At 31.5% G+C, this 15,600-nt stretch overlaps 1 protein-coding gene across 1 annotated transcript; it reads right to left on the bottom strand.

The window, feature by feature from the left end:
• Nucleotides 1-12,386: 12,386 nt before the first annotated feature.
• Nucleotides 12,387-13,432, bottom strand: LOC107961534 (uncharacterized). Its single transcript, XM_016897645.2, has 2 exons — nucleotides 13,114-13,432; nucleotides 12,387-13,030 (listed from the first exon to the last, which is right to left on the bottom strand). The coding sequence occupies exons 1-2, from the start codon at nucleotides 13,259-13,261 to the stop codon at nucleotides 12,465-12,467; spliced, it is 714 nt and encodes a 237-aa protein (XP_016753134.1). The 5' UTR covers nucleotides 13,262-13,432; the 3' UTR covers nucleotides 12,387-12,464.
• Nucleotides 13,433-15,600: the final 2,168 nt, after the last annotated feature.

The raw sequence follows: 15,600 nt of genomic DNA, 5'->3' as shown, positions 1-15,600 counted from the left end.
TTTATGTTCAATAATAGTATGAGAAATTTAGGGTTTATCAGACCACGATTAACTTGGCACATGGGGAACTTACATAAAAAAGTAGACTAAACTATATGTAATTTTTCTTTGGATGAGGTATTGCCAAACACAAGGATTCAACACCTTCAAAAACTAAAATTTCACCATTGACCTCTCTTTATTAAAATTGAGGATGAGAGATTTTGGCGGGGACAAAACCTTTAAGATTTTTTGTTGGATGGATGACTCACTTATCTTTCAATGATCTTGTCAAAAAAACTAAGATATTAGATGGTAGTGTAAAGAATACAATTATTGGTCTGATTTATGCAATCAAGGAATCAGACAAATTTGTTTTTTGTAACTTGAATGAGTGAAAAGGGAAGGTAATTAACGATAAGGGTAAAAGGGGATTCAAAGAGCTTTGGAAACTCATAACACAATTAATTTGAGAGAGTTGGAGTTGAAGCTTCAAAGGAGATGAATGGCATCCTAGACATTAAAGAAACACTTTTGAAACAAAAGTCAAGAAGTGGTTGGCTAACAAAAGGAGATAAGAATATCGAATATTTTTATAGTAAGATAATTACTAGGAGAAGACAAAAACTGAATAAAAGCTCTAAAACTAGAAGACTAGAAATGGTATTTTGATGATGCATACTAAAGGAGAAAACAATACAATTCTTTAACACACTATATGCAGATGAGGGAGGTGAAGTAAGAAGACTCCCAATTACAGAATGTCTTTTTTTACTTTAAAATGAGGTGAGGTTGATATGTTTATTTCAAATGCAACAAGTGAAGAAATAAAGAGTACTATTGTTGAAATGGCCCTTTTAAAAGCTCTTAGTATTTAGTGAATTGCATGATAAGTTTTATCAAAGTCAACAAGAAAATATGGATGCTTAGATTTACAAACTTGTGAAAGAAGCTTTCAATAGAGTTTTGATTGATCATTGGATTACTAACTCTATCGATCTTGATTCTTAAAGTTTACGTCAGAATCGATATAATAATTCAGACCCATAAGCTTAAGTAAAGTTCTGTACAAAGTGATAACCAAAACAATCATAAATAAACTTCGGAACATTATGTTGAAGCTTGTGTCTCTAAATCAAATGAGTTTTGTAGCAAGAAGAAACAATATTGGCAACATTATTATAAATTAAGAGGTCATACACTCTATGTGAACTTGTTAAAGGAGGAAAAGGTAGATGGCGATTAAAGTGGACCTTGAAAAAGCATATGACCTAATTCGATAGGACTTTTTGGTCAGTTCTTTAACTAAAGTAGGCATTCCCTTTTTTTATGAATTATCATGAACTGTGTGACAATGTTTCAATGAAAATTCTCTTGAATGAGATCATATCTTTAGAGTTTAAACATTCCCAAGGTGTCAGGCAAAGTGGTCCTGTGTCCCCATATCTCTTCGTTCTAGGAATGGAATGTTTGAGCCATTGTATTAACAAAGCTGTGATGGCTAAGGATTGGAAGTTGATTAAAATATTTAGGAATGGGTTACTTATTTCCACCTGTTTTTTGTTGATGATTTGGTTTTGTTCTACTAGGTAAATTTTAAACAAAGGAAAATAGTGGTTAATGTGTTCTCCTTTATTTTTTGAAGTACTCAGGTTACAAGATCAATGCCCAAAAGACTCAATTATATTTCTCATCGAGTGTTGATGAGAATGCAACTTTGTAGATTAACATGACACTGGGATTTCAAGTCTCAAATTTGGGAAAGTACCTCAATGTTCCTTTATTCAGTAAAACAGTGACCAAAGAGACTTATAAATTTGTCTTTGTCAAAGTCCAATAAAGACTAAATGAATAGAACGTAAGACTATTATCCTGGCTAGGTAAAGTAACTCTTGGAAAATCAGTGCTCCTTTTTATACCAAATTATTTCATGCAATTTGCATTGACTCCATTTAATGTGTGCGATGAGATTAAAAAAATTGCTAGAAATTTTATTTAAGGATTCAGGAATGAAAAGAAAAATCCCACTCTTATTCGATGGGATAATTAGTCAACCCTTGGAAAATAAGGGAATTTGTAGAGACTAAAGGCTCAATATAAGTCGTTCATGGTGAAGCTCAACTTCAACTTACTTACTAACAAGGACTCCCTTTGGGTCTGTGTTTTTGTCCCTTGGGGATGTTTAACTACATGCTTTTGAAAAGCTATTTGGTTACTAGAATTTGGACCATTGTGCAAATATTGTTTAAATGAATAACATGAACATGATGGTTGTCAAGTTAATGAGATGACTGATGAAAATGGTAAATGGCAATGGGAGAGTTTTGTTGTTTGTCTCCCACAAGAGGTGATTTTGAATATATAGATAATATGTCATCCTCGAGAGGGAATTGTGTCAGATAAATTTTTATGGACGTGGACAAATAACGGCCAATTCTCTTTGGCTACAACTCACAAATTTCTTTTTAAGGAGAATTGGAACAACAAGAAAGATGTATAGCACACAATCTGAAAGCTACAGGTACCATGGAGTATTTGAAATTTCTTGTAGGTTTTGATGTATAGTAGGCTACTTGCCAACTCCGAATGATGTAAGTGTGGTACATTAGAATCCTATTTGCATACCGTTTTTGATTATCATACAATGAAGTTGGTATAGTTGAAACTAATTCCTACTAAGAATCAAGTTAGGCTTTTCTCACTACCTTTGCATGAATGGTTACTTGAAAACATGATGAACTGAAGTTTCATTATATGTTGAGGTAGAATGGGGTATCTTGTTTAGCTTGGTATGTTAGCAAATATGGTAGTAGAGAAACAAGGTAATCTTTAATGAAAGAAATTTACATGTTATGGTTGTAATTAACCAGTCATATGCAAAAGCCAAAAAACTTTAAGGCATCATGGAAAAGGGAGAAAGCTAAGCACTGAAAGGAGATTAGATGTATAGGTTGGCAACCACCATAAGAGGAATGGTTAAGTTGAATGTTGTTGAACTAAAATCAATAATGGAAATATAAAACGATTGCATAGTAAAAAGAAAGAAAAAAATAAGAACACACAGATTTTACGTGGAAACTCTTTCGGGAAAAAAATGACGGGCAGAGGAGTTTAGACTGCATCTATTTATATGTTGAAAAACCTTATTCTAATAAATGCCAAATAGATGAAGTGTAGTAAGGTTGAAAAACTTTATTCTAATCAATGTAAAAAAAATAAGTATAGTTCTATACGGATTTTACTTTTATTTTATTTTGCCACTGTATTTTATTTTAACAAGGAATCGAGTCACTCAACTCTAACTATAACTACCTTGATACGAATTCTCAACGAATAAGTTCTTCACCATGAACGCTTAACGAACAAGTTCTCCACCTTTTTGATGAAACCCCTTTAAGGGGTGTTCTTAAAAAATGAACACCAACCAAGTCCAAGCAATGCTCAAACTTGGTTATAAGAAGTGACTTAGTCATCTTATCTGCAGGATTTTCATGAGTACTAAATTTCCTCACAAAAATATCTTCACGAGCAATAATATCACGCAAAAAATAATACAAAACATCAATGTGTTTTGTTCTCTCATGAAACATTTGATCTTTTGTAAAGAAGATGACACTTTGACTATCACAAAACACTGTACTGATCTGAAGATCTTTATTGAGTTCACCAAAGAGTTTTTTTTTAATCAAATAACTTCTTTACAAGCCTCAGTAATCGCCATGTACTCAACTTCAGTAGTAGAAAAAGTAACTATAGTTTGCAAAGTGGCTTTCCAGCTGATTTCACAACGCCCAATAATAAAGACATACCCTGTGAAAGATCTTCTTTTATCAAGGTCTCTAACAAAATCAGAATCAACATACCTAATGACTCCATCTATAGTTCTTCCAAACTGTAAACAAACATCAATAGTTTCTCGTAAGTATCTGAAAATCCACTAAACTACTTTCTATTGTTCTTTACTAGATTTGCAATGTATCTACTAACTGCACTAACTACATATGATAAATTTGGACATGAGAAAACCATAACATACATGAGAGATCCCACTACACTAGAATGTAGAACATGTGACATGTAGTAAATCTCATCATCTGATTGTAGAGACAAAGTTGATGAAAGTTTGAAGTGGGCTGCTTATGGAGTACTAACAGGCTTGACATTCTGTATATTGAACCTGCAAAGAACTTTCTCAGTGTACCCATTCTGTAACAATTCGGTTTAGACCCTAATCGGAATAGTGGTTTTGAGACCACAAATCTGAGTCAAAAAAATATTTTAATATTATTTTTCGTGCCTATTATGTGTGAATTGATGTTTGTGAAAATTTCATATGAAAATTTTATCAATTGTGTGCTTAATTTACAAAAAGGACCTAATCACGTAAAATGTAAAAGATGTGTTCTATTTGCTAAAGTGCTTATTTGCTATGTCTTTTTAATTGTGAGGTCCTTATAATGTTAATAGACCATTGGAACTGTAAGTGGACCATTATAGCCATTTATTTATGTTTATAAATGAAATTCAGTAAGGATATAATAGTAATTAGTATAATTATTATGTATTAAATATAAAAAATAAAAAATTGGCTTCATTATCCTATGTTGGCCGAATATTAAGAAAGAAAAGAAAGCTTCCATGGTGTTTTAGGGTTCAACTACTTCCAAGTTTGATTAAAGGTCCGTTTTTGTTCGGTTTTTGATAATTTCTATGTTTTTGTAATCGTTGCTTAGTAATCTATCAAACCCATGCCCTAATTTTTATTTTGTTGATGATTTTGAGTTATTTCATTGTTGATAATGTGATTTTTATCAAGTTTGATGATAGTAAATAAAAGATATGTGTTGGGTTAGTATATTTTGTCTTTGAATTTTTGACGAATTTGAGTAATTAGGGCTAAATTGTAAAAATGATATTTTGAGTGACTAAAATGTGAAATAAATGAAATATTTGAATTTATATGAACACTAGGAATATTTGGCTAAGCATATGTCTAAAGAAATTTGGTGTATTTTTGTATTTTGTGAATTAGGAACTAAAGTGTCAAAATGTGAAAATGTGAGGGCTAATTTGTAAAATGCCTTAAATGTGTGTTTGTGGATTGATTTGAATGATTTGTTGAATAAAAGAGTTAAATTTGAATTTATATAGATCAAGAACCAAAGAAAACGGAATTAGATCGGGGAAAGTGGAATGTCATTGAATAGCCGTACGTTTTTGTTCATTTCCATACGAGGTAAGTTGATATACAAATAAATGTATTTTTAATTGAATTACTATTGATTATATGCTTTTGAACAATGTTGAATGATTATATGTGTTGAGAATGGGATATTCGAGAAAGTATCGACAAAGTTTAGACGTCTAAAAAGCCCTGTACGAACCATAAGAATAGTTAGAATACATATGTCATGACATAGGATCCGATATGTGTTTCGTGTAAGACCACGTCTGGGACTTTGGCAACGACTTATGATTTACGTGTAAGACCATGTCTGGGACATTGGCATCGTATTTGATTTCGTGTAAGACCCTGTCTGGGACAGTGACATCGATATTTGATTACATGTAAGACCACGTCTAGGACGTTGGCATTGTACAGGCTTTCCAAGTTATCCGCGTATCCTTATGATTTCGAACGGTTCAACAGGCATTCTAAGAAAATGAATGACTATGTGAATGTGTATCCGATTCAGGAACATTTGAATTGTATACTATGTTTGAGTATGAAAGGTAAGTACATGTACTTTTGAGATCCTATGATATAAGTATGAGAAATCATGTTATATGTATAAATGAATTGGGAAATGTATAGTGTATATGAACCATGTGATTGATGATAGTATTTGGCTATGGAATTTATGTAATTTGATGATGTATATATGCTTATAAAGTTAAGTTTATTTGTATATGGCTTACTAAGCTTTGGAAAGCTTACTTTGTTTGTTTATCATCTGTTTTATAAATATCGAAGCTACTGGAAGCTCGGGGATCGTCGAGGGTCATCACCACACTATCAAACTTCTTTTTGGTACCTTTTGAAAATGTATATATTGAAGTATGGCATGTATAGGCTAGAAGTAATTGTAGATGTTTTGGTAATGTATATATCTAGCCATGTGATTTGGCTTGATTAAGGTTGTGTATATGAAAAAGTGTTTGGTATGAAATTTGTGATGCAATATGTTAATATTATGTGTTCATGAATGGTCAAGTGAATAGGTCATAATGGTAAGTTGTGGTAAGTGCTTATGTGAGAAATTGGTAAGTTCATGGCGTGAGAATGAATGATGTACATTGAGATTATGAAGCATATGTTTGGTATGATAATAGCTCATGATTTGGCATGTTTTGATTTACATATTGAGTATGAAATAGATCGGTGATTATATAATATGGATGATGGATGTTTGATGTTTGAAATTGGTTGAAAATACTATGTATTGGTTGAAAATACTATGTAATTAAAGTGTATTTGATGCTTGTAGGGAGGACCCTTAAAGGGTGGCACTTTGGCCTTGTAAATGGCCTATTTTTGCCTACATGGGCAGGGACACGGGCATGTGTCTCAGCCGTGTTGCTTAATGGCCATTTTGAAATGAGCCTGGGCAGACGACAGGGTTGCACACACGGGCATGTGCTAAGCAGTGTGGCCAAGTCAGTTTCAAGTACGGGCTAGGCACATGGGCATGTGACTGGCCGTGTGAAACAAGTCAGTTTTAACCACAGCCAAAGCACACGAGCGTGTCTTGTGGTCGTGTGAATAAGTCAGTATATATGCCCTTTTTTGATTTAGCCTAGACACACGAGCATGTCTAAAGCCGTATGAGGCATATGGCCTGTTCACACGGGTGTGTGACCTGTACAACTTTGTAAAATGTTTAAGTTTCAAAAATTGTTTGTATGAGCTCGGTTTAGTCCCGACCTCTTTCTAATGCATGCTTAAGGTCTCGATGACCTATATAAGGGACTCTATGGTAATGTTTAACTATGATTTTGGATGATGTATATGAATTGTTCGTAAAAGGTTTTAGTTTGTTCAGTAACACCTTTAACCCTAATCCGGCGACAGATACGGGTTAGGGGTGTTACACATTCTGAATTAGGTACAATTAACATGATTTTCTATCTCTGAGAATCTTCATCCCAAGTATCTTATTTGTTTTTCCCAAATTCTTCATCTCAAATTCTTTACTAAGCTAGGCTTTGACCTTTCTTATCTCTCATTTATATTTAGTTGCTATCAACATGTCATCAACATAGAGGAGTAAATACACAAAAGAACCATCACTATTTTTCTTAAAATAAAAACAACTGTCAAAGATGATTCTATTGAAATCACGAGTAGTCATAAAAGAATCAAACCTCTTGTACTATTGCCTTGGTGACTGTTTCAAACCATAAAGGGACTTTTTCGGCAAGCAAACATAGTCCTCCTTTTTTGAGACTGTAAAACCCTTTTGTTGTTGCATGTAAATATCTTCCTCAAGTTTTCTATGCAAGAACGCTATTTTTATATCTAACTGCTTAAGCTCCAAATCATATATGACCACAATACTAAGCAAGGCTCTAATCGAACTATGCTTCACAATTAAAAAAAAAATACATCTGTGAAGTCTACACTTGGAATTTGATTGTAACCTTTTGCAACTAGTCTTGTTTGATATATGAGTTTTTCAACTCCTAGAGTTCCTTTTTTTTCTTTTTTGAACACTCATTTACAAAAAAAACAACCTTTTTACCTTTAGGAAGCTTCACTAGATCACATGTTCTGCTCTTATGGAGCGATCACATCTCTTCTTGCATGGAAATCATCCACTTTCCTAAATCTTCACAACTAACTGTCTCAAAATAAGTAAATGGATCTTGGTTTGCATCTATATCTTTAGCTACATTTAAAGCATAAGCAACTAGATCAGCCTCGATGTACCTCTTTGGAGGTTTAATTTCTCTTCTAGGTCTGTTCTTGGCAATAGAATATTGTGGTGGAGAAGAAACTTTACTCTGAGTTTCTGTACTAACTTGAGGAGTAGACTCTGTTGTAGATCCTGGATCAATCTGAAGCTCCACCTATTTTTGCTGGTCTTTATTAGAAGATTTTTTAAGAGATAAGTTACGTAGCATAGCAGTTTCATTAAAACTAACATCTCAACTAATCACAACTTTTCTATTTTTAGGACACCATAACTTATACCCTTTAACACCAGCCTTATAACCAAGAAAAACACATTTAATAGATCTAGGTTACAATTTCCTATTATCAACATTAGCATACGCAAGACATCCAAAAATCTTCAAATCATAATAATTAGCAGGATTACCAAACCATACCTTTTGTGGAGTTTTTTTCTTAATGGCAACGGACGGAGATCGGTTAATAAAAAAACATGTAGTAGAGGCCGCTTCAGCCCAAAACGACTTCGGTAAATAAGCATTCGACAACATACATTGAACCTTTTTCATGATTATTCTATTCATCTGTTCTACAATGCTATTTTACTGTGGAGTATGACGAACTATCAAATATCTCACGATTCCTTCTTATTTGCACAATTCATTAAACTCATCAGAATAGAATTCTAAGCCATTATTTGTGCGAAGATGTTTTATATGTTTTCCTGTTTGCTACTCGATCATAGTTTTCCAAGCCTTAAACGCGAAAAACACATCACTTTTCTGCTTTAGAAAGAATGCCCAAACTTTTCTAGAAAAATAATTAATGATCGTCAGCATCTAATTAGCGCCACCTCTTGAAGGCACTCTGAATGGTCCCCAAAGATCAAAATGAATATAGTCCATTGTTCCCTTTGTAATATGGATTCCTATGGTGAATCGAACTCTCTTTTGCTTCCCAAAAACATAGTGCTCACAGAACTTCAGTTTGCTAATGCCTTGTTCATCAAGAAGTCTTCTTTTTCTTAATTCTGCCATGCCATTCTCACTCATATGCCTTAGACGCATATGCCAAAGTCTAGTAACACTATCATTTGACAAGGAAGAGAGAATGACAGTTGCATCACCAATAATAGTAAAACCCTGCAAAATATATAGCATGACTGTTTTTCTCTACCCTTTCATCACAACGATGGAACCCTTGCTAATCTTTAGAACCCCACTTTCAGCTGTGTACTTGTGCCTTTTGAATCAAAAGTACTCAACAAAATCAAATTCCATTTCAATTCTAGTACATGTCGTACGCCACTAAGTGTTTTGACGACTCTATCCATCATCTTAATTTTGATCGTGCCAATACCTAGATTTTATATGAAGCATTATTTCACATCAAAACAACACCTTTAGACACTGTTTCGTATGTTGTAAACCAATTTTGATTAGGACTCATTGGAAGATGCAACCAGAATCAAGGATCTACTCCTCGCTCACTTTAGAGTTGTCGATAGAAGCAACTAGGAGTTCACCATCGTAGTAGTCTTCTACAACATCAGCTTCACCAGATTGTTCTGGTTGTTTTCCTTTTTGATTCGCAGCCTCTCTTTTGATCTTGTGCCATTTCTTCTTGCAAAAGTTACAGATTTTACTTCTATTTGAAGATCTCGATCTACCCTTAGATTTACTATAAGGATTTCATTCTTATGTCCCCCACAATTATCATCAGTATTTCGTTCTTGTCTCCCATGAACAATGAGACCCTCTCCCTGAGAGTCAGATCCAACCACAAGATGTTTCATCTTATTGTACGAGGTTAAGGAAGCATAGACTTCATCAACTGTGGTAGATTCAAGGCTATACAAAATTGTATCTCTAAAAGGTTGAATAAGGCGGGGGCAACGAACAAAGTAGAATTAACTTTAAATCTTCTTTATCATAATAAACCTCTATGGCCTCTAAGTCTAAGAGAATTTCTTCAAACGGAGCTAAGTGTTTGTGCATAGACGTACCTTCCTCCAAATAATGAGCATAAAGATGTTGCTTCATATGCAACTTGCTAGTTAGGGTTTTTGACATGCATAGCTACTGCAGCTTTGCCCATAATGCAACAATGGTCTTCTCCTTCATCACGTCCTGTAGAATTTCATTCGACAAATGCAGATGTAAAGCGTTTCAATCTTTACACTTCTTCTCTTCCTCCGTCAATGTCGAAGGCATCTTTGCTATCCTTAGCAGAGCATCCTCCAAATCCATTTGTGCAAGAACTGTCTGCATGTTTATCTACCACAATGCGAATATGGTGTTGCAATCCAACAACAAATATCATACTTCAATGTTTCCATTATCGTGATCAAGACAAGCAACCCGAAAAGCTCTTGATACCAGTTTGTAGAACTAACGTCAATAATGACAATATAAAATGATCGCAAAGCAAAAAGAAAGAAAAAATAAAAACACATAGATTTTACGCGGAAAACCTTTCGGGAAAAAAACCACGGACAGAGGAGAAGAAAATTCACTAATGTTGAAATTCAAATGATACAAGAGGAGTTTAGACTACATCTATTTATAGGTTGAAAAACCTTATTCTAATCAATGTCAAATAAATGAAGTGTAGTAAGGTTGAAAAACCTTATTCTAATCAATGTAAAATAAAAAAAGTATAGTTCTATATGGATTTTACTTTTATTTTATTTTACCATTGTATTTTATTTTAACAAGGATTCGAGTCACTTAACTCTAACAAATGTAGATGCAATAAAAAGGAATTGAAACAATGTTACAACATGGGGAGTCTTTCTTGAAAGACAAGAGCAATGGCTGAAATGATATTAACGGAATATTAGGATGTGGATAATGATTCAAGTTGAATTAAGGGTAATTTTGGATAGACTTGAAATAACATGAATTTTCTAATTTAGACATATTTTGTGGTGGTAACAATACTTCATGAAGACACCAATGAAGGAAGAAACTTGTCATAAGCAAATGATAGAGTGACCTTGGCTGGTATAGATAAAGGATATATATATGGGAAGGCAAACAATGTCGACTCACTTCATAGCCAAACTTTCTAGCAGCAATACCCCGGGCGTAAACTTTTGATGCACCACCATAATGCGGGACTCAATGGGGATTACTAGGAGAAGAACTATCTCATATAGTAACTGGGTAGTAAGTTGCCCTTTTTTTTTCTTTTTTAAAAAAGCCTAATACTAAATAAATATGTAAATTACCATGTATATATAAGATATTATTCTTTTTTTTTTAGGAAAAGATATTATTCATTATTTGTGAAAACATTAAACAAGAATCATATTGGGTCGCTCATGTATCTTATTGTATTTATATATTTTATTATATTTTAATAGTGTTTAAATATAAAATATTTATATAAAATTTAATAAATTAATAATTTATATTTATATAAATTTAATAATTAACTATTTTTCCTATTCCTAGTTATATCTATTCAAATTGACTCAGATAATAATTACATAAGTTAAAAGGAGAAGGAGATGGGTAGATTGAAATAAAACAAGTAACCCCACCAGCCCCACTTGCATTATAATTTTTTTAGTTTTTCTTATTTTTATTACATTATTTATTCAATATTTTAATTTTATGATGATATTTTAATGTGTTTTTTTAAACATTAATCTTTTATCATTTATTATTTTTTATGTAATACTTAGAACTATTCATAGTTCCTCCTAACTATTAAATAGGAGGACAACGTGCTTTAATACATTCGAATTCACGTCCTCTTACACTGACAATAATGTCGATATTAATCAAATTAAAACTCAATCAGCACAATTAATGTATTTTTAAATTATAATGAAATAATAATAGAAATTTCACAGCATTCCAAACTCATTTATGATTTTTTTTAACCAACAATAGACAAAATTATTATCTTTTATTTATATACAGTTTTTAAATCTAAATAACCTAATGTCACATCATTATGTTCGGAAGAGGATGTTGCCTCTCACCCTGAAAAAATTACCAAACAAATTAAGAAGAAAAAAAAACAAAAAAGTACAAATAAAAATAATAATTGGGTTGGTCAGGAAACTCTAAAAATATTGTTGATTAGAAGGGAACAGCCGTGTCTGTTGGTGAATTGAATGTTGAAGGTTAATAATTAAATTCGTATTATACGACTATATACTTTATGAATATTAAAAAAATAACGACACACAAGATTGAAAATTAATATAACGATGTAATAATAAGATATATTATATTTTTAAAAGAAATATATGATTTAAATTTTTAAAATAATATTATTAAAAAAGATAATCATAAATTTAATAATATTAATTTATATATATATAAAAGTAATGAAGCGGACATTAAAGATTAGATTCTGACATATGTAAATTATGTGGTTTGAATTTCATTAAATAGGTTTTTTTTAATATAAACGCTACAATGCTTGATTTTAATTATAATAATCTATTGAAATATGTATTATTTATAACTATAATTATAAACTTACAAAATCGATATAACACAAATTACCCACATAAAATTATGATAGGAAAAAAAAATCCACATACTTGATAAGAATACGTGAATTACAAGACTTAACTAAAACGAAGTACCTGAGGAGTATTACTTTGGTGCTGATTAATGTGACTAAACCTTTCTTCTTTGTTGTTATCAACAATGATTGTGATAAAAGATCCATCTTCTTCCTCTCTGAGATAATCTGAAGAAAGCTTAAATCCGCCATTGTTATGAACATCTTCCTTTAATGGTTTCCTATGAAGCTTCGCTTCAGCTTCTTTACAAAACTTGACCCTCGAAGCTGGAGGTTGAAGCGATGATGATGATGATGATGATGAACTTAACCTATTAAAATTTGCATCAGCTTCGGATTCAAACAAAGGGTTGAATCCCAATTGGTGACTGAAACAAGCAACATCAATTGGAGTTAGTGGAGGGGTCAAAAATGGAGGTGAAGCAAAAGGGGTTAAGTATGGGGTTTCAAAAGACTCCAAATCCTCTATTGTTTCTTCAATAATTGTGAAGAGAAATCTGGGTGGAAGCTGCTCATCATTTCCATTTCCATTCCCATGTTCTTCATCTAAAGGCTTCAACAACAAATCTTTGTTTGATTGCAGATTATGATGATGACTTTGCTCTTCTTCTGCAAATGTAATTTCTTGAGGATTCAAAGTTGAGCTAGGCATGGAAGCTGATGACACAAAAACATGTAAAGCAAATCTTTACCTGGAGTTTTTAAATCATTTTCAAGATCTGTGCTTGTTCTTAACCTGTTCTTCCACCATAACAGATAATATACTTCAGCAATCAAAGCTAATACAAGACAGCCAAAAACTATGCTCAAACCAAGCCCTACACTGCTCAAGGATTTCATTTTTCTTTTACTTTTTTTCAACTCAACCCTCTAATTTTACATCAGAAATACAAATCAAAAGCCCTCGAATCAAGTGGGAAAAATGATTAAAAGAATTTAAAGCCTATTAACAATCTTCAGAAAACACAACCAAAAGAAGCTCACTTTGAACTTTTTATCAAGAGGGTTAGAAATATACCCTTCATACCTAAAAAAAAAATCTTAAAACCATTGTGGTAAAATAAATTAAAAAATTATTTTTCTCTCAAAAACACATAATTTTAATCATTAAGTATAATAATGAAAAAGGTTTGAGATAAATCTCAATACTATTCATTAATTTTGTTGTAAAACTTTAATTTTGTGTACTTTTAAATTCAATTTTAATTTAATTTAATTTTCACAAATTATTAAAATAATCATCATTATAATACCTTTTTAATTTTACATATTACATATACAAATAATTATATTTATTCAATATAAACATAAACATAAATCTGAATTAAAATTAAAATTTTATTATTTTTAATATATTTTTTATGATTTAGCTCTAAATTAATGAGGAAAAAATTGAGATAGTTAAATAAAATAATGATAAATAAAAATGGAGAGAGCTTTGAATTTTATGGTTGAGAGGGTCCCTGGCTTCTAGAGATACTCACATGGCTCACTAACAAAAGGAGAGTGAAGTGTCTTTTTGCATGCGGGATAATATTTGAGACGAAATGATTTACAAGAAATTAAAAAAAAAACATCATATATTAAAAACAATGCAAATGCAAAATGACTATATAAATATACTTTAAATTTTATATTAAATTACTATTTAGGTTTAATAAGAAAATTGAAACTCCCTAAGTTAGGGTACGATTTTTTGAATTCCCAAAATGCGAAATATTGCCTTATTTTGAAGATTTTCTTTTTGAATAATAATGAGTGTGACACTTCGCAATGTTAGTTGTTTGAAGTAAAATAAAACAATCTATATTAGATAAATACCTTTGAGCTTAATACATGATGTGATTTAAATTAGATAAAACAAAAATATATCATAGAGCATGGAAAAATAAAACACGAATTAGATGCAAGGTTAATAAATGTCAACAATATGAAAATGTTAAGTAAATAATTTCAATAACATGTAATGACAATATTCACACGACGTACATCATTTTTAATAACAACATTAACAAACATAAAAATGAAATAATAATATAAAACAATTTAAAACAAACAATAAGATAATTTTAAATAAATAATATATATAAGGTTTAAAATAGATACTATAAAAACAGTTTAAAGTAAATAATATAAATAATTTAAAAATAATTAATATTCAAAAAAATAAAATAATATATAGAGCAACTTAAAATAAAACAATTCAAACTAACATATAAAAGGTTTAAAATAAAATAAATTTACAATAAATAATATATAAAATGTGTATAAAACAGTTTAATATAAATATAAGCTTTTAAGTTGAGATGGGATTTTCTGTCTTTCTTCATAATTTTACATGGGAGGATTCTCAAATTCAAAAAAGAAAGAGAGAGAAAAAATAAATATAAAGACATTGATTTATGGGTGAAAGGTATATAAAACACAGAGAATTTATAACTAGTTATAGATATAGTTAATTGAATTAAATATATAGTCATATACCTCCAATTTTTATAGGTGAAACTCATAATTCTTTTTTTTTAGATAATGTGGTTCAATTGTGTATACTTTGAGGTAGAACAGATTACGTGAAGTCGGGTTGTGATTTAATTATTCACTATTATTTTATCTAAATTCAATATGAGAAGATTTATGGGTACAATTAACTATTAAAATTTAAAAGATCTTCTTTATATATATTTTTTATTACAAGTTAAATAGTTAAAACATGGGTCATACAGTCGTGTGGTCAGGCCGTGTGACAAGGCTCAGTCCGTGTGATACAGAGATATGGCCATGTGGCCAAACCGTATAATAACCTAAGCCCGTGTAATTCAAGATCACACAACCGTGTCACCAGGCCGTGTAGCTCTCTAAAACTATGTGGACCTAAAATCACACATTAAACAAAGCACATGGTTGTGTCTTACAATCGTGTGGGGCACACGACCATCTGGCAGACCATGTCACAGGCCATGTGTACCCAAAAACACCTTCAAACACAAGTCATTTTACACACCTTTTCTTAGGTTCCAAGCCTTTCATTAACCAACATCCAAACATATTCAAAATGTGTCAAAACATGTCAAAATATACCAATTCACAATCACCCTAAGTGCCTAACCAATATACCCTCATTGGCACCTTAATTCAAACATTAACATCAAACAGTCAAATGAAAGATATAATTAACATGT

Source organism: Gossypium hirsutum, chromosome A05 (genome assembly GCF_007990345.1).
Source record: "Gossypium hirsutum isolate 1008001.06 chromosome A05, Gossypium_hirsutum_v2.1, whole genome shotgun sequence".
Taxonomy (NCBI): Eukaryota; Viridiplantae; Streptophyta; class Magnoliopsida; order Malvales; family Malvaceae; genus Gossypium; species Gossypium hirsutum.
The sequence above is the reverse complement of the archived record's forward strand: the minus strand, read 5'-3'. Positions and strand labels throughout refer to the sequence as shown.

What these genes read in the sequence shown, in the direction of transcription:
- LOC107961534 (XM_016897645.2), bottom strand. Translation starts at nt 13,261, where the DNA reads ATGAAATCCTTGAGCAGTGTAGGGCTTGGTTTGAGCATAGTTTTTGGC. An exon ending in AAATGATTTAAAAACTCCAG is followed by an intron (nt 13,031 to 13,113) that starts GTAAAGATTTGC and finishes TTACATTTGCAG; the next exon opens with AAGAAGAGCAAAGTCATCAT.